General features: G+C 52.0%; 2 protein-coding genes across 2 annotated transcripts; one reads left to right on the plus strand and one right to left on the minus strand.

The window, feature by feature from the left end:
• Window positions 1–497: 497 nt before the first annotated feature.
• LOC136110753 (olfactory receptor 14A16-like) lies at window positions 498–4,498 on the minus strand. Its single transcript, XM_065854369.2, has 2 exons — window positions 3,572–4,498; window positions 498–515 (listed from the first exon to the last, which is right to left on the minus strand). Exons 1-2 carry the CDS (start codon window positions 4,496–4,498, stop codon window positions 498–500), a joined length of 945 nt encoding a protein of 314 aa, XP_065710441.2.
• Window positions 4,499–16,258: 11,760 nt separating this feature from the next.
• Window positions 16,259–17,191, plus strand: LOC136110723 (olfactory receptor 14J1-like). The gene has a single exon (XM_065854323.1). The coding sequence runs from the start codon at window positions 16,259–16,261 to the stop codon at window positions 17,189–17,191; it is 933 nt and encodes a 310-aa protein (XP_065710395.1).
• Window positions 17,192–19,274: the final 2,083 nt, after the last annotated feature.

Raw genomic sequence — 19,274 nt, forward strand, 5'->3', positions numbered from 1 at the left:
CACCTCAGCTGCCTGCACATTTCCCTTTGTTTATCTGCCTTCATGGCCTCCAACTCTCTGCTCTAACGAGTCCCTGGGGAGGTTTTGCTGATACTTGCCCTCAGTGGAACTCATTAATACTTCAAGGTACTTAGTACTTTTTTCTTCTGACTTTGTCTCTTTGTGTAATTTCCTTTTAGCCTTGTACAGTTAATTAAAGAGTTTTCCTAGTCTAGTTACAGAGAATTATTTCAAAAGCTTGTAATAAATTTTTTTTTCTTTTTTAGTAAAGTGTATAGTTTATTATTTTTCAGTGTGGAGAAGAGGTGATTGCAGCATTGATGCTGATCTAGGGTCTCTCCTATGTTCTAGAGTCTTCTCCTGCAGCCTCACCTGGAGCACTGTTTGTAGGGCTGGGTGCCACAGTATTAAAACGATATTATGTGCTAGAGAGTGTCCAGAAGAGGCTAGGAAGTTAATGAAGGGTTTGGAGAGGAAGCCGTATGGGAAGTGGCTGGTCACTTGTTTTCTTCAGCCTGGAGAAAACTGAGAGTTGAGCTCATCATGGTCTACAGCTTCCTCACAAGGGGAGGAGGAAGGGCAGGCATTGAACTCTCGTCTTTAGTGACCAGTGACAGGACCCGAGGGAATGGCAGAAGATGATCTGGGGGAGGTTTAGGTTGGACATGAGGAAAAGGTTCTTCACCCAGAGGTGCTGGACACTGAACAGGCTCCCAGGGAGGTGTCACAGCCCCAACCTGACAGTGTTCAAGAAGAGACTGGACAACGTCCTCAGACACACGGGGTGACCTGTGGGGTGTCCTGTGCAGGGACAGGAGTTGGACTCCATGAGGGTGGTCAGCAGAATTGCTACTTTGGCCTTCCGAAAGGCAGACTTTGATCTGTTCAGAAGGCTGGTTGGCAGAGTCGTTTGGGAGGCAGTCCAGAAAGACAACGGAGTCCAGGAAGGCTGTTCTCTCTTCAGGAAGGTGATCTCAGAGGCGCAGGAGAGAGATCAGAGGAGGATGACAAAGCTGGTGAAGGGGCTGGAGCACAAGTGTGATGGGGAGCAGTTGAGGGACCTTGGGGGATTGAGTCTGGAGAAAAGAAGGCTGAGGAGAGACCTTATCACTCCCTACAGCTATCTGAAAGGAGGTTGGAGCATGGAGGGTGTTGGTCTCTTCTGCCAAGTACCAAGTGACAGGATAAGAGGAAATGGCCTCAGGTTGTGCTAGGGGAGGTTCAGATTGGATAGTGGGAAACATTTCTTCACCAAGAGGTTTTGAAGCAATGGAACAAACTGCTCAGAGAGGTGGTGGAGTCACCATCACTGAAGGTGTCTAAAAGACAGGTAGATGAGGTTCTTAGGGACATGGTTTAATGCCAGATTTAGGTTATGGTTGGACTCAATGATCTTGAGGATCTCTTCCAACCACAATTATTCTATGATTCTATGGTAAGTAATTTTTGATATTTTCTTTCTCAGAGGACCATGCAACCTCCCTGAGAGCCAGGACTTTTCTGAGGTGTTGGAGAGATGTCTCACAGTCACACCAGCCAGTTCCACCAGCACCTGTTTGTCCCTTCCCGCACTAAAAGGTTTCTCTATATTTCAACCTTCCAGGCAAGTTTCTGGGACACAGCAAATGCTGTCCAGGTCCTCTGGGCCTGTTCAGAAGAGAGCAGCAGGCCAACATGTTGATGGGCTCTCTGTGCACATCAAAGCTTTCCTGACCATTTTTCTCAATGCCTCACTTTTACCCAACCTTTCTGGTCCTTAAGCTGTGGATGAGGGGATTGAGCAGGGATGTCGGGATGGTGTAGAAAAAAACCTGTGTCAAACTGTCTCAAGAGGGCTGTTCTGGGCATCCTGCAGTCAAGGATGAGGGTGCTGTAGAAAACAGTGGCACTGGTGAGGTGAGTGGAACTGGTGGAGATGGCCTTGTGCCTGTCTACACTGGGGTAGAGAGCAGTGATGCATTCATGCAATGCCCATGTGAACACGGAGGGGACAAATGGCTCTAAAATGCAAACAGTACATGTGAGAGTTGCAGGAAATAATCCTAGCACGTCTGTGAGCAGAGATGGTGCCGCTGTCAGTCAGAAAACTGGGCAGTAGCTGGGTCCGGGTGGTGGAGCTGTATCGGGTCTCCAGGGAGGTCACACTGACCTCGGTTCAAGGAAGCACATCCCAGTGCTGCATTCAGGTGGTTACTTGGTGAAGTCACTTTCAACATGAAGTGACCTTGATACACCACCCCACAGGCCTCCATGGCCCCCACACGAATAGCTGATGGCATTTGTGCTCGTTTGGGTTCATTTCTCCCCACACAGGATGTGGATGCTCACATGTCCCCTCAGTGCATACTTGGACTTCTGACCTAGATATCTGGTGTCCTTCCATGGGGGGAAGAACAAGCTCTCTGAGCTGTGGTGAGAGGACAGTGATCAAAATGGTGGCTGCAAGAGGCAACAGCCCCAGGCTGGCACCTGGCAGCATGACAGACTGTTTCCAGGTCTCTCTTGCACACACACTGTGTCCTGCTCTTCTCCTGGGACATCCCATCTCCCACAGAGCCTTTCCCTAGGGAGAGCACACCTGCACTGGCCTGGCTGCCATTCCTGCCCCCTGTCCCCATGCTCCCCACAGCCCCGAGTTGGGGTTTTGCTCTGTAGATCAAGTGGGCGGTGGTGCCCGGGCTGTGGTGACTCTGCGGGGCCATACTGGTCAGGCAGGGAGGCAGCCCCCGCTGATGGTGGTCACTGCCACTAACAACCTCCCACACAAACTCTTGGGTGGCCATGGAGGGTGCTCAGAGGGACCCTGCCTTATTCACCATCTGTGTGGGTGCTGGCCACCAACAAGCAACACCTGAACAACCAGCCTGAAGTCCCTCAACAGCCACACTGGGACCCTGATCCCATCACACTGAGTCCACAGAGAAACAAGCAAAGCAACGAGCATCTTCAGAGTCTATTCCTTAGGCATGTTCTTTGAAACAGCTCTCAAAGATCTGAACCTTCAGGCACTGTGCTAAGGAGATTCCCTTGCTGATGGAGATGTTGTTCTGAGGCCAGCTCTGTCGCAGCAGTGCCCATTGGCTGTCCTGGTCACAGCACTGACACACAGCAGGACGGTGACCAAGCCTTGGGAGTGCTCAGGCCTTGCACCAACACAAGGGCTGAGAAGGAGAGTGTGGGAGTGGAAAGAGAAGGATTCTGGAAAGAACAAGGCTGGTGCTGCCTGGCAGAGCTGCTCTGCTGGGACTGTTTGCTCCATCTTTCCACAGAGAGGAAAGATCTCAGACAAACATTTCAATGCAGGGACATTTATTTTGATTAAATACACAGAGAGCAAGACTTCTCATTTACAAGGTCTATGACTTGAACTATAAATGTGGACGGAGAATTAGAAGTGGGATGATTAATGACATCTCTTTGTGGGCAATATTGTCATAGTTTAAAAAGCAAACCAATCAATCCGTCCCCCAACTCCAAACAATCATCTACAACTACAAACTATAAAAAAGACAGGTAGGATCTGTCATGAGTTTTATCATAAGTGATATGCAGAAGATGGAATGTTTAATGCCTTTGATAAGAATCCAGTGATCAGTTTCTTCAGGGCATCCTTGAGCTCCTGGTTCCTCATGCTGTAGATGAGGGGGTTCACTGCTGGAGGCACCACTGAGTACAGAACAGACACCACCAGATCCAGGGATGGGGAGGAGATCGATGGGGGCTTCAGGTAGGTAAACATGCCAGTGCTGACAAACAGGGAGACCACGGCCAGGTGAGGGAGGCAGGTGGAAAAGGCTTTGTGCCGTCCCTGCTCAGAGGGGATCCTCAGCACATCCCTGAAGATCTGCGCATAGGATACCACAATGAACACAAAACAGCATAGGTCGAAAAAGACACTAACCACAAGAAGCCCAAGTTCCCTGAGGTAGGTGCCCGAGCAGGAGAGCTTGAGGATCTGGGGGATTTCACAGAAGAACTGGCCCAGGGCATTGCCCTTGCACAGTGGCAGTGAAAATGTATTGGCCGTGTGCAGCAGAGAATAGAGAAACCCAGTGGCCCAGGCAGCTGCTGCCATGCGGACACAAGCTCTGTTGCCCAGGAGGGTCCCATAGTGCAGGGGTTTGCAGATGGCAACGTAGCGGTCGTAGGACATGATGGTGAGAAGAAAATACTCTGCTGCAATAAAAAGGAGAAACATAAAGACTTGTGCAGCACATCCCAAAACCGAGATGGCTTTGGTATTCCAGAGGGAGTTGACCAAGGACTTGGGGAGAATAGCAGAGATGGAGCCCAGGTCAAGGAGGGCGAGGTTGAGCAGGAAGAAGTACATGGGGGTGTGGAGGTGCTGGTCCCAGGCTATGGTGGTGATGATGAGGCCGTTGCCCAGGAGGGCAGCCAGGTAGATGCCCAGGAAGAGGCAGAAGTGCAAGAGCTGCAGCTCCCGTGTGTCTGTGAATGCCAGGAGGAGGAACTGGGTGGTAGAGCTGCTGTTGGACATTTGCTGTCTGTGGACATGAGGTCCTGTGCAAGGCAGAAAAGACAGTGATGGTTTTGACGAGACGTCTCTGGGAAAAACCTAAAGCCATTTCCCACAGACCCTCCCACCCCATCACATACAGAGACTCATTTATGTTTTCCAAGAGAACGTCCTGGCTGGAGCCCTCGTGTGTGCTTGATGAGTGTGCAATGAAGAGCAGGGTCTCTGCCCAGGGGCTCTTGAGCAGTCAGCCTGACCCTGTGTGATTGGGTGGGCAGGGGCCAGTCCTGGGGTTCAGCTTTGTCAGCTGGAACCGCTCCTGGTGCAGAAGGGACTGTCAGCATCTGTACCCCCAGGCCTAGAGAAACTGAGTTGGAGAGGTCTGGTCTTTCTACAGCTGCTTCTGCCCTCCCACCCTGGGGAGTGTTGTTGAGTGTCAGAAACCCTCCGCATTTCTTCTGCACTCAGGGAGAACAGAGCGAGTTCTGAGAGACCAGAGGATGCCTGTGGGTCAGTGCAGAGTGAGGGCAGCTGCTCTGTCCCTCTGTCTTGTTCCAGCTGCCCTGGGCTGGCACCTTTCTGAGATGGAGACTGATCACACTCCCATGTTACCCTGCAAAGCCACCAGGCACTGCTGAGAGCACAGGGATCCACCTCAGAGAACAATATTTCCAACCTTTCCCAAGGTCTCAGAACCCCACGTTTAGCCCAAGACACACACGGCTCAGTCCCCAGCCCCACAGACTGCATTGCCCACACCCCACAGGTCAGAGCAAGGCTGGGACATGTGTTCCCATGGACACACCTGCAGGAAAGGACCCACAAGATCAGGCTGTGACTCTGCAGATGAAACTGCCATCTCCAGAGAGCCTGACAGCAAGAACAAGATCCCAACAGCAGTGACCCAGAGCAGGGGAGCAAGAAGGACAATGCGGTGAGGGTGGGTGTGAGAGAGGCCAGGGCAGAGGCAGCCGGGCACTCAGACAGCGTCACCCTTCCCCAGCTGTGCAGCCACCTCCCAGACACCAACATTGCCGGGCAGCTGCTCTCAGCCCCTGTGCTCTGCAGAGGAACTGGAGCTCTGGCTGCACAGGAGCTGCTTCATGCCTTGGAGTCCCCGGCCCTGAGGGCAGAGGCTTTGCTGGGTGGGAGAGTTGGCCAGGGGTGGCTCACAGGAGGGATCTGCACTGCAGGGGATCACAGGGACTTTTCTCTGTTCTCCCTCCCGTAACAATTCCGGGTTTAGTTTCCTCTCATTTCTGATCATTTCCCTGCTGCCTGGAGATTCTCCCCCTGGGAGGTGTTTCCCTGTCCATGTCTCTTCCCTGTCAGTGCTCACAGACCCCATCCCACCCTCTGTGCCCTCCCCCTGGCCCTACAGATCCTGCCTGTTCACAGGGCACTGCCTGAGGGCATCTTCGTGTTTGCAGGCTGGAAAACAGGACAGGTCAGACTAGGCTGACAAGTCCAGCAAAGGTGATGCAGGTGCTGTGCACAGGCACAGGGGTGGTGAAGGGATGTTATGAGCCTTCTGGCAGATGTACTGATCACTCAGAGCTGCAGTTCAGGAGTCTCAGTGACTTGTTTAATCATGAGAACTCATTTTCATTTTATCCTTTCCTGTACCTCTCACCCCTTGGGAGAGGAAACTGAAAAGACAGGCTCAGGAAAGCTCCTTGTCTGTCTGCTAATCCTTGCATTTATCTTCTCATTGAGGCATCCACTTGCAAACATCCTGGGGGTGATCTGGAGCTGTGAGCATTGCTGACCCACACAGCACCCTCTCCACAGCAGAAGCAGCTTTCCTGCCCAATAGTGTTTGCTCCTTAATGCGACACGTATTCCCAGCTTGTTGTTGGGCTCTCCCCAGGCAGGCTGAGCGCTGACCCTGGCAGGCGGCAGAGTCCCTGCCCTGGCACAGCCCTGGGGTGCAGGGACCCTGCTCTGCAGGACAGCCCTGGGCACCCCTGCCTGCACATTTACATTTACACCCCACAGCCATGCTGGGGAGAACGCAGCATTTACGTCTTGTCCCTCTGACAGTGCAGAAGGCAATCCCTGCTCTGCAGCACATCCTCTCCTCTGCATCAGAGAATCTCTGAGAGTTGTACTTACATCTCTCGCAGGCTCTGCAATGTGACAGCTTTCTGAGATCCTACCAAGATTTGCAGATGCAATGCCCTGCAGCCACAGGCTTCATATCTGTGAACATTTCATTTCCAGCGATCTCTCAGCATCCTCCCACCCCAGCCTGTGTTTCCCTCTCTCTGCCTGGCTCCTGTGCCCTCCGTGCTGCAGGCAGAGCCCTCAGCCCTGCTGCGTGTGCAGAGGAGCTGCTCCTGGGCAGAGCTGTCTCTCTGCAGCGCTGCCGCTTGCCAGGAGCTCCCTCTGTCCCAGGAGCCCAGCCCAGCTCAGCAGCACAGGAGCAGCCCATGATGTCCCTTTCTCTGTTCCCTCTGGGCTCCCTCCACATGCTTCTGGGGCTCCAGGGGCACAACTTGAAAGTTGAAGTAATCAGTGATGTTGATTCTCTCTCCTCTTCAGAGACACTTCTTTCTAGCACTGTAGATTTAGTTTTAAAAAATAAAGCACTATGAGAATCATATTTTCTTGTCCCATCATTAGGCAGGACACCAGGAATCTTACAGCAAAGTATCTAATTCCTCAAAGCTAGAGGAGGAATATCTTCAGTTGAATGAGTTAAGGCATTGTATTCTGGTTTTATATCCTATGTCTAGAGAGACATTCATCAATCTTTGGCCATGCCATGTCTGTGCTCTGAGGCAAAGCCTTTGCACACATGGGCTCTTGGACACTTGGTACCAGGTTTCCTGTGGCAGGTCAGAGCTGGGCTGGTGCCATATCTGGGGTGGTTCAGCCCAGATGTGAGGCAATGGCCTCAGCCAGGGACCTGACTGGGGAGCTGGAGCTGTCAGTGCTGCAGACAGAGCTGTGACACGGGTGGAATGAACTGCCAGGCAGGGTGGCAGAAGTGAGTTCATGTGGTCTGCAAGGACAGCAGCCTCCAAGCACAGAACAGCCCAGATCAGAACTCAGTCTGGACCTGCATGGCAATTCAAGGGCCCATAATAAGCTGTTACTACTGCAGGAACAGTTAAAGGAGAAAGAAACACACTTTGTAGCCACTGATTAATGCAGTAAGGGAAAGTGTATTATTTGTGTCTCTTATCCTCCATCTTCACCAGCAAGATCTCTCAGGCCTCTGTGACTGGAGGCAGAACAACCAGCAGTGTATGGGATCAAGTCACGGGCCACTGGATCTAACACAATCCTTTCCAGTCTATGGGACAGCAGGGGCAGCATCCCAGGAGCTGAGACAGCAGGACGGTGTCACAGGGAGGCCACTCTGCACCATCTTGGAAAGCTCATGGAGACTGGGGGGACTCCCTGACCACTGGCAGCTCTCACACAGTGTGTGCACTTTTCAAAATGGCCAATGGGTGAGCAGGGGAACTAAGGGCTGTGCCCCAGAACATGTCCACTTGGACCCCATTTCTGGGTGTCTGGAAGAGAAGGTGACGGGGTTCACCCAGGACAGGTTGTGCCTGTCCATGCTCTTTGCTTTCTGTGAGGAAAGGACAGGGTTTGGATGTGGGCAGAGCAGTGGTGGTCTGATGCTTGGAAGTCGGCAAGGCATTCAGTGTCATCCCCCACAATATTACTGTGTTCAAGGTAGGATATTATGGTCTGTGTCAGTGTGTAAGTAGACGGGCAATCTGGATGGTTGGGCTTGGAAAGGAGCTGTAGAAAGGGAGAAACTTTCCAGTCATGAGGACAGTCAAGCACTGGAAGCTGTGTCCCAGGTGTGTGCATCCACTCTACCCCAGAAAGTGACCAAGATGTGTTTGGATCAAGCCCTGAGTAATCTGGTCTGACCCTGCCTTGAGCGGGAGGTTGATCAAGACATTTCCTGTCATCACATTCAGCCTGAATGACGCTGTCCTTTCATCCCCTTCATATTTTCAGTTTAGACAAAGCTCTCAGGTGCTCCCTGACCACAGGAATAATTCACATGAGGTGCAGGGCTGCTTTACAAGTGCCCTAAACAGCCCTGACCACAACTTTTGCATCGCTTTTCCTTTGCCCCAATCCAGGGTCTTTTTTGCTGTCCTAATTCCCTTGCAGAAAGAACTGTCCATATTGCTAACCCTTTCAGGGCAGGTTGTTCAAGAGGTGTCAGCATCCATGTACAGAGTCTGCACATCAGCCAGGCAGCAAAGCCACAATTACAGAAATGGAGACGAGGCTCTTGACCACCTCCTTGAACCCAGATATCAGCCTGACATGTCTGCTGAGATTCATGGGAACACCTGAACTGTAAGTGCAGAGCATATGAGTCCTCGATGGGTGACTTGTCTCCTGACCCACGTGGTGCTTTAGGCTGTGAGGAGAATCAAAATCAGCCATTTGACTGGGGTAGTTGCATTTTACACGCGTCACACAGGGCAGATGAAGGGAGCTCAGAACTCCAGACTCTGCTGCACGGTTGGGACTGCAGAGACTGGAAGTGCAGGTGACAGTGTGTGTCAGTGCACACCACATAAAGATTCTGGCTTCCTTTGTGCCTTTGTACCAAAGCCCAGCCTGCTCAGATTTTGAAAGGATTGCTTCAAACCCCTGTGACCCAAATCTCTACAACTGTCTCTCCTCAACAGCCTTCTAGCCCAGGAAGGGGAAAACTCCCAATGCAGACACCAAACCTGTGCCCAAGCTGCCTGGAGAGCCAGGACAGTTGTGCCACACAACAGCAGCCTCTGAGGGAAGCTGGAGGTGATGGAATTGAAGTGGTTCCAACCCAAATCATAGAATCATAGAATCATGGAATCACTTAGGCTGGGAGAGACCCTTGAGAACATGGAGTCCAACTGTAAATCACTGTCAACTCCACCACTATACCAGATCCCTAAGTGCCACATCTCCACATCTTTTAAATACCTCCAGGGATGGAACCCCAAATACTGAGCTGGCAGGACACCATTGGCTGCAGTTGGCCATAAGATACTGGTCATGACTGTGAGTTCAGCCCTCGCTGGCAGAATGTCTCACACCCTCACTGAGGAGGGCAGGGGGCTGGGAGATGGGAGCACGTTTCAGTTTCCAGATGCCAGGACAGAGCCCAAACCATCCTGCCCTTGAACTCTGGCGTCCCATTTCCTGAGATGCAAAGCTGGTGGCCTTCTGAGGATAATCAGGTTAAAAGGCATGAGAAGTCCTTCAAATGTTTGCGTAACTCATCTAGACACAGGGGTAACTCACCAGGTCTTTACGGCATTTCACTCGTCATCAGTTTTGACACATTGGGTGTTGTCGTGTGACTGCCTTTTCTGCACAAACGATCATAAAAACACAACCATTAAGAAAGACATGACCATAGGGGGCTGTTATGGACAAGAAAGCTCACCATGAAATCCTGAGAGAGCAAAGAAGTTTATTATTATCACCATGAAGAACCAAGAAGCTCAAGGCCTCTTCTGAAGAGCGGGAGGCCTGAGCAGCCGTGATTGGCCATGTGTAGGTGTGGGAGAGGGTCAGGGCATGTCAGGGAGAAGCAGTGAGATGGCTGATGGCTTCAGTGAACCCTTCCAGCCATGTCTGAGCCCAGAAATGGAAAGCAGTTGATGCCTGCAGGTGGAGGAGGAATAGAAGGAAGATTTTCCTGGGAATATGGAAGGAAGAATGGCCTCTCTTGGGCTACTCATGAATGGTAGTGCCATTTGCATGCTGTGAACATGGCTGTGCCTGGGATGTGGGGAATGGCTGCTGCTGGGGTGGCTGTGCTCAGTCATGGCCCATGAGCTGACCCTGCTCTGCTCCTCTCTTACACTGCCCGCACTTGGATGGTCCTCAGGAATCATCCATGAGCCTGGTGGATGCATGAACCTCTTGGAGTGATGGGTATGGATCCAAACAGAGGATTCATGCAAGTTTGGGACTGGGACATTGAGGTGATTGGTGACCATTGCCAGGTGTATGAAAGAAGCTGGATGAGTTATGAGGAACTCACAGGCATTTGCAGCTCCACAGAAAACCACAGCCTTGCAGTTAAAGCAACAGCAGTTCACATAAAACCAACTCCCAAAATACAAAACACACCGTCCGCAGGAAAAACCTTAATAAATATTTGAGAAAGATCTACCAGGTCCCAGGGGTCAGGTCTCAACCATTCTGGTGATGAACAAGCATCAGGGGCTGACATGGCATCAGAACCACCTCCACATGGCCCTCACCACCTCTAACCAGTGTCTCCAAGTCTTTCCTTGACCAGCCTCCAGGGACAGGGACCTGCACTGGTTGTTTCCTTCACAGCTGTGTCAGTGATGGCCCTTCATGGGGTCCCACACACCCTCAGAAACTTGGGGTTTGCTTCTGCCTTTCACTTCATCAGAGGTTTGTTCATTGTTTCAGTAGCTGCAGTTCAGGATCATGGCAGCAGAGGGCTCATGAACATCGAAAATGCTCTTACAAGCCAAGGCTCTGTGCAGCATTTTCCTAAACGTTTCAAATCTGGTGTGGATGATTAGAGAGATTTCAGGAATAGCCAAACAGATAGCATTTCCATAATAAACAGCAATAAAGCCACATTTCTTCTATTTCCTTCCCTGCTCACCCTTCCCTCCCTTTCCAGAACAGGTGGTATCAGCAGTTTCATGTTCATATTGTTCTGGAGCGTCTCCTGATAAAGACTGAATATAATGGAAAAGTGGGTGCCTAAATCACCATGTGAGTGAGGAGACAGGCCAGGACACCTCAAGAGGAGTCATACTCCTCTGGACCAGAAGGTGTTCCTGGGAATCTCAGGTGACACAGCACAGTGATACTTGTGTTCAAGGACCTGGTCAAATGACCCATCTCCTGTTCCGTAATGGTGTCTGAGTTTGTTCAGGTCACCCCTGACTTGAGCCCAATCCACTCCTGGGTGTTCTCCTTTAGGAATAAAGTCCCAGGAAACCTTGCTGAAAAAGATGGAGGCAAAGAAGCCATGAAGAACCTCAGTCCTGTCTGATTCTACTCTTAGGAAGTTCAGTAGCAGACCCATGATCTAGACAGGGTGTCTGTTCTTTTACTGCAAATGAAGCAATGTCAGCTCGTCTTGCTGCCCTCAGACTCCCATTCAAGAATCAAGCCCAGGGAATCTTTGCCATCATTCCTACATCCATGATATAAATTTCTTCTTTTGCAGCTTCCCCTGTTCCCACCTCCTGTGTGCTGCCTTTTTGCCCTGGAGCTCCATCAATTCAGACAAGCACCCTCAATGACATAAATACTTCTTTTCATGAGCACTTGCAGAGAAAATTCTTTGCTTGGAGCAGGCTGCCCTGTAAGTCTGATCAGATTTCCTGAGCTCCTTCACCCTTCAGACCTACTTCCTACTTCCAGACCTACTTCCTACTTTGCCCACCATTCCCCAGTACGTCAAAGTCTTCTCCTCTAGAGCCCACCAGCCTATGCTCTGCTGCTGGCCTTCCTCCCTCCTCTCTGGTGTCTGGGACCCCCTGTGTCCTGGTCACAACAGCCAAGGTGGACACTGATGTTGACATCCCTCACCAGCTCTTCCTTCTTCGTTCCATACCAGATCTAGGCGAGCACCTCTCTTTTTGGCCCACCAGGCAGACATCTTCATATGTTGGCCCAAGATCGTTTGAACTGTTGGCACCTGCAGCTTTGCCTGGCCAGGTAATGTCAGGGAAACTAAAGTTCCCCATAGGAACCTGCTAATTGACTGGAGACATCCTAAGGCTGCTGACAGAAGATGTTTTCCATTTCTTCTCTATGATCAAGTAGTTTGTAACATCTAACAGGATTTACATGGCGAAGTCTTAGAACTGGGGTGGGTGTGGATGTGCTACAGTTCCACCTCTCTGAGAAGACAACAAGAGTTTGACCAACGTCAGACAGAGCCGATTTCAGCTGCTCCAAGATGGACCCACTCCTTGCCAAATCTGAGCCACTCAGTGATGCTGGCAGCACCTCTGGGATATTGTATTTGAGAAACGGTAAAAAACGCTGCACAACAGCAGGTGGGAGAGAGGAGGGAGGAAATGTGAGAGAAAAGCACTGCAGACACCAAGGTCATATCCTATAGGACCCAAGCAGGTCCCTCAGCAGGCCAAAGCTTGCTCTCCTGAAATCCTGCTCTTGGCCTTGTGATCATCTCCCAGGAGCCTCAGCTCCCCTTTCCCATCCCTGACTGTTCCATCCTGACCAACTCTTTGTGGTTTGTAAGTGTGAAGTCCCACAGGGCACCTCACCCCACTGACTCCTCAGTCACCCATGTCAGGAAGATGCTGTCAATGAGCTCCAACCCCTCCTGGATGGCTGGTACCATGCAGATATTGGGATATCTCAGGTCTGACACGAGGGCACCGCCCTGACAACATGAAGCTTCTTTCATTTGTCTGAAGGAGGCCTCATCTAATTCCTCTTCCTCATCAGTGAGTCAGTAGTTGATGTCCAGTCACCACAACACTGCCCATGTTGTTCTGCCCTCTCATGCTGACTCTTCAAACTTCAGCTGACATTGTCTGTCCCCAGGCTGAACTTCATGCATTCCTGCTGTTCTCTCACAAAAAGGGAATCTACCCCTGTGAGTCCAAAACTCTGACATTATGAGTAGCAGATCCCCAAGACCCCACAGTTTCTCCAGGAGATGGTATTTGTAGTGTCCTGTAGCTCCTTATCCTGTTACCTTGGGAGAGAAACCCTCATCAGGATAAACCATCTGCATGAAAACATTAACAGCTGAGCAAATGGAGCTTCAGTCCAGGGAGAGTCCAGACCTTGTGAATATCTGGTATTCACCCATCAGAAAGCTCTGAAGTTGTACAAAGAGACGTGACCAGTGCTGTATCAGGGTGGGACAATAACCCCATCCATCAGGACAGAGCAGGACCTGACACGCTGAGCAGTGACCCTGAGGAGAAGGGCCTGGGCACTCCAAGGTCCCCACACCAGCCCGTGGTGCACGCTCACCATGAACAAGGCAGCTGCACACGGGGCTGCATGAGGAGGAGCGTGGGGACCCAGACACCTGGAGTTCTCATCCCATTCGGTTCAGCGCTGGTGTGACCCCACACACACGGGGGTGTGCCAGTGTGCGGCTTCCCAGTCTGGAGAAGCAGGGAGGAACTGGAGAGTGCAGGGCTGTGCCAAGGCAGGTTCAGCACCTTGTGCACATGGTGTGGGATGCTGAGGGACCTGGGCTGCTTCAGCCCAGCAGCGCTGGGGAGGCTGCAGCAGTGCAGGAGTAGCCTGAGAGTGCTTGAAGGGTGGTTTCAGAGGCGGTGGAGGTTTTCTGCATAGTGGGAAACAGCATGAGAAAGAAATAATGGCACAAAGGGCAGCTGGGGAGGTCCAGGCTGGAGATGAGCAGGAAGGAATGTGACTGGAAGGGCAGTGCTGTGGTGGAGCAGGTCAGCAGAGGGAGTCTGCATCAGCCCAAGGCTTTGTGCTTCAAGGAACAGCTGGGGAGGATGCAGAGATCTCAGCAAAGGGAGGAAGATGCTCAGACAAGAGCAAGGTGGGGCAGCAGGGGGGATGTCTGCAGCCTGCAGGGAAAGAGGTGCAGGGGATGCCACAGCATAGGACAGGCTGTGGTGGAGATGATCAAGGGATGTAAAGAGGTTGAAAGCCCCCACCAGACATGAGCTCCTCCTCTCCTTGGCTATGGCTGTTGTCTGCACCTCTGATGCCTGTGAGGAGACACCTTGTCCTTCCAGCACAGGGGCCTCATGGCCTCCTTGTCCCCAGCCAGGACCCTGGGAGGTGTGGGACCATAGTCCTGCCCTTGGCCTTGCACAGCCCCACATCACACTGTCCAGGAAGGGAACTGGGCAACATTGATGGACAGGATCTGCCTTCCCAGGGCTGGGGGTCAGGGCTTGTCCCTTTGACTAATGAAACACATACACGTTTACTCAGCATCTAAGAGAACTTCACCTTGCTTTTCCTGACCTGTTGTCACTGCATCCCGTTTTCTTCTCTAACCAGACCCTGGGGTCTGTTCCTCAGTAGTGTCCCTCAGTGGGACTCATTAACATTGCAAGAAACTTTGGAGTTTGAATCTGACTTCTTGAGAGGTTTCATCAGCTTCCCCTCAGGGTCTGAGGTTCATGGAATCAGCACCAAACCCACCAGAAGGGTCGTTAAAGTGTCTTGGGCTTCTCCTGTGCTACTGAGCTGGGCTGGGCTCCTGGGACAGAGGGAGCTCCTGGCAAGCGGCAGCGCTGCAGAGAGACAGCTCTGCCCAGGAGCAGCTCCTCTGCACACGCAGCAGGGCTGAGGGCTCTGCCTGGGGATCTCAGGGAGACGAGCAAGGCAGAGAGAGATTAAAGGTGGTCAGGATTGGGAGGATGACTGAGAGCTCACTGGAGGAGAAACCTTTGCAGCCCTTGCCATGGTAAGTCTCTGGGTGCAGGGCAATGCAGCTGTAGCTCCTGGAGGCATCTCCTAAAACTGGCACAGGCACAGCTGGTGGGATCTGTAAGGAGGGGGCTCTTGTCAGGCAATGTTGAACAGCTGTGAAACCGGGTGAGCACCCAGGGGTGCCCAGGGCTGTCCTGCAGAGCAGGGTCCCTGCACCCCAGGGCTGTGCCAGGGCAGGGACTCTGCCACCTGCCAGGGTCAGCGCTCAGCCTGCCCGGGGAGATCCCATGGCAGCAGCTGTGGGTGGAAGGAGCGACCCCCGGCAGGGCAGGCAGGGAGCTTGTGGGGTTGAAGGGTGCTGTGTGGGTCAAGGCTGCTCAGGGCTCCAGATCAACCCCACGGACATGGCAGAGGGTCCTTCTGAACAATGACATCAACACAGGAACAGCTGCAAGGGAAGGAGTCTGTGCTTTCAGTTTTCCACTCTTGGTTGTCTGGGTGTGCAGTGGGAGATGAGGATTTATTTCTCTCTTTGGAGAAGACACTGAGACCCCAGTTCTCGTTAGGACTTGTCTGAGCTTCTCCTGAGCCCCTGCACACACAGAGCTGCCCCTGGGCAGTGCCAGGAGGTGTGAGCAGGACAGAGCTGAGCACACAGCGAGTGGGATGGGGTCTGTGACACTGACAGGGAGCAGACCCAGGGACAGAGACACAGCTGCAGGAGCGCAGACATGGGCAGGGAGAGGGAGATGGACCAGAAATGCTGGGGAAGGGATTCAGGACCCTCCGTGCCATCTCGTGCAGTGCAAATGATTCCCACTTCAACCCCCTGGTCTCCTCTCCTCCCCAGCAGACCCTCTGCCCCAAAGCCATGGGGTCCAGGTCACGAGTCTCCACCTCAGCAGCTGGACCTCCAGGGGAAGGGTTCCTGGAACGTGGTACACAAAAAAGGTGCTAAAAGTACTTGCTCTACAGTGTCATTAAGTGAGTGGCAGCAGCACAGTCGGGTAAGGAGAAGGTTCCACAGCCTGCTCGTCTGCCTTTCTGTCCTTGCTCTATTTTCTGGTAGCACTGCAGTGTCCTTCCCTGTTTCTCCACGTGTCCCTGGTGCTCTTGCTCTCTGGGGTTGGGGTGGGAGTGTGGGTCAGTTTTTGTTCTGACACCAACTCAGGCGGTTTTGTCCCAGAGCTGTGTTCATGGAAACTGCATGCCCAACTGCATTTTAAACTGTGATGAACTGTTTTTCTCACTTGGTAGAAAGGAATGAGCAGAAACATCCCTCCATTGTGGAGGGGGTTTTCGATGAGAAACAGCCCATTTATTTACTTCAGAGAAGTCTCCCCTAACTTGTCACAGTCTTTTGCTCCTTGCACAGGTCCTCAGGCCCACAGGCAGCAAATGTCCAACAGCAGCTCCATCACCCAGTTCCTCCTCCTGGCATTCACAGACACACGGGAGCTGCAGCTCTTGCACTTCTGGCTCTTCCTGGGCATCTACCTGGCTGCCCTGCTGGGCAACGGCCTCATCATCACCACCATAGCCTGGGACCAGCACCTCCACACCCCTATGTACTTCTTCCTGCTCAACCTCGCCCTCCTCGACCTGGGCTGCATCTCCACCACTGTCCCCAAATCCATGAACAACTCTCTGTGGGATACCAAGGTCATTTCCTATGCAGGATGTGCTGCACAGGTCTTCTTTTTTTGTTTCTTATTTGCTGCAGAATATTCTCTTCTCACCATCATGTCCTACGACCGCTACGTTGCCATCTGCAAACCCCTGCACTACGGGACCCTCCTGGGCAGCAGAGCTTGTGTCCACATGGCAGCAGCTGCCTGGGCCACTGGGTTTCTCCATGCTCTGCTGCACACGGCCAATACATTTTCACTGCCACTGTGCAAGGGCAATGCCCTGGGCCAGTTCTTCTGTGAAATCCCCCAGATCCTCAAGCTCTCCTGCTCACACTCCTACCTCAGGGAACTTGGGTTTCTTGTGGTCAGTGCCTGCTTAGTTTTTATGTGTTTTGTGTTCATCGTGTTGTCCTACGTGCAGATCTTCAGGGCCGTGCTGAGGATCCCCTCTGAGCAGGGACGGCACAAAGCCTTTTCCACCTGCCTCCCTCACCTGGCCGTGGTCTCCCTGTACATCAGCACTGCCATGTTTGCCTACCTGAAGCCCCTGTCGATCTCCTCCCCAAGCCTGGATCTGGTGGTGTCTGTTCTGTACTCGGTTGTACCTCCAGCAGTGAACCCCCTCATCTACAGCATGAGGAACCAGGAGCTCAAGGATGCCCTGAGGAAACTGATGACTGGATTTCTTCTGAACCTATAAACTGTCTCTGTCTTCTTCTACATAAGAAGACATTCCCATTGCAGGTTTATCCTGTGTGCAGTATTTTTTGTCTCTAGTTGTGTTTTATTTTTTTTTTATGATAATATTTTCATTCCATTTATAATTCACTGCCTGCTTTTCTTTTCTCAGTGAGTGGTTGTGTCAATGTGAAATTATGTTCTCTGTGTTTAAGCAAAATAAAGGGTCCTTCACCAATATTTTTACTGACATTCTTTCTCCAAGTCCTCTCTGGAGCTGCAGTGATAGTTCCCATGTGCATGGGTGGAAGGGAAAAGAGTCCAGCCTGGCAGCCCTGCCAGGGAGCACCAGTGCTTTTCTGGTTCCACTCCCACAGTCTCCTTCTCATCCCTTGTGTTGGTGCAAGGTCTGAGTGCTCTGGCAGCTTGGTCCCCATCCTGCTGTGTGTCAGTGCTGTGAGTGCAGGCAGGGACAGGCAATGGGCACTGCTGTGACAGAGCTGACCTCTGGAACAGTTCTTCTATAAAGAAAAGTGATCTCCTATGGGTAGGACCTGAGGGTTTAGGTCTTCTTGCAAAGCTTCTCCCAAGAACATGCCCAAGAAAGTGGATCACAGATGAAACACAAGTGTACAGCTGATCAGTGTGTGTGTGCAGGGCTGGCACACAGCAGTGTCCTCTCACAGCCAGGCCTCCTGCCAGAGACCTGCAGGACCAGCAGAGCAGGGGCTGGGCTGTGTCCCTGTGCCCTGGACACCCCACGGAAGGAGCTTCAAGTCAATCATCATGGACTGGCCCCCTTACAACCTCCATTTCCAGCACTGAGGGCTCACCCACATAGGCTGTTCTTCCCTCCATGCATGGACACTGAATGAGTAGGTCAGCAGTCCAAGATTGTATTGTACAGCTGAGATGAGAGCACGCACACCATGTACGTGAGGTGGCATGAACCCGAGTGAACACAAACACCATCAACTATTCTTTGGGGTTCCATGAAGGCCTGTGGTTCAGACAAGATCTTGAGGTTACATCATGATCGAAGTAACATCCCATTGTTAACTGCCTGAATGCAGCACTGAGCTGTGCTTCCTTCAACTGAAGCCCTTGTGTCCATTCTTCCTGTCAGGGGACATCTCAGATGGGTGCAGAGCAGGGTGACACACCAAAGGGATGAGGTGCTTCCTGTCCTTTGTGAGTGGCAGCAGGAGGTCACAGGGACACTGTGACTCCTGCCTCTGTGTGTGTAAAAGGGACAGACTCTGTCTCTGAGCATCCCTGGGTGCAGAAGGGGTCCATGAGGCCAGCTTAGACATGGATGCCTGTCAGACCCTGACATTCGTGTTTGTGAGTCCAGGAACAAACCTCAATGCCCCAGTGAGATTGATCTCAGCTGCCTTGGGCAGGATCATTGCAAGTGCTCCTGTCTGCTCTGTCACCCTTGCTTGTGATTCCAGATTGTGCTCTCAAAAGTGCCATAGGAACTGGAATGGTTCTGGAGTCCTTAAAAAATGCAGACCTCAAACCCATCTTCAAGAAGAGCAGGAATAGGAACTGGGAGAATAGCAGGCTGGCCACATTACCTCCCTCCTTGGGAAGGGGATGGGACACGTCCTCCTGCAGCCATTTCCAGGAATGTGAAGGACAAGGAAGGGACTGCTGAATCCAAATGGACAGGGGAAAGAAAGGCATGTTGTGTTCAGGGTGTTTGCAAGGCTCAGACATGGTCTCCTTCTGGTCAGAGTGGTGCTGATGGGGCTCAAGAAGTGGATGCTGGGTGGGACGTTGGCTGAACCATCAAGCCCAAATATCATCAGTGGTCCAAAGTCCTCCGTGCAGCCAGTTACTGGTGTCATCTCTCAGTGACCAGCACTGGGGCAACACTGTTGAACATCTTTATTCTCCCTTTCTATGATGTAGCAGAGTGAACTTTCAGTGCCTTTGAGGATGATGCAAACCTGGGTGGAGGCCTTGAGCAACCTGATGTGGTTCACCTGCCGTGAGCAGGAGAGTGAGACAAGATGAGTGAGACAAGGGCTCTCTGCAAACCTGAGTTATTCTGTGATTTGTCAGAATTTTTGCCTTGGAGAGGTTTCTGGAGAGAGAAT

Source organism: Patagioenas fasciata, chromosome 21, assembly GCF_037038585.1.
Source record: "Patagioenas fasciata isolate bPatFas1 chromosome 21, bPatFas1.hap1, whole genome shotgun sequence".
NCBI classification, from domain to species: domain Eukaryota; kingdom Metazoa; phylum Chordata; class Aves; order Columbiformes; family Columbidae; genus Patagioenas; species Patagioenas fasciata.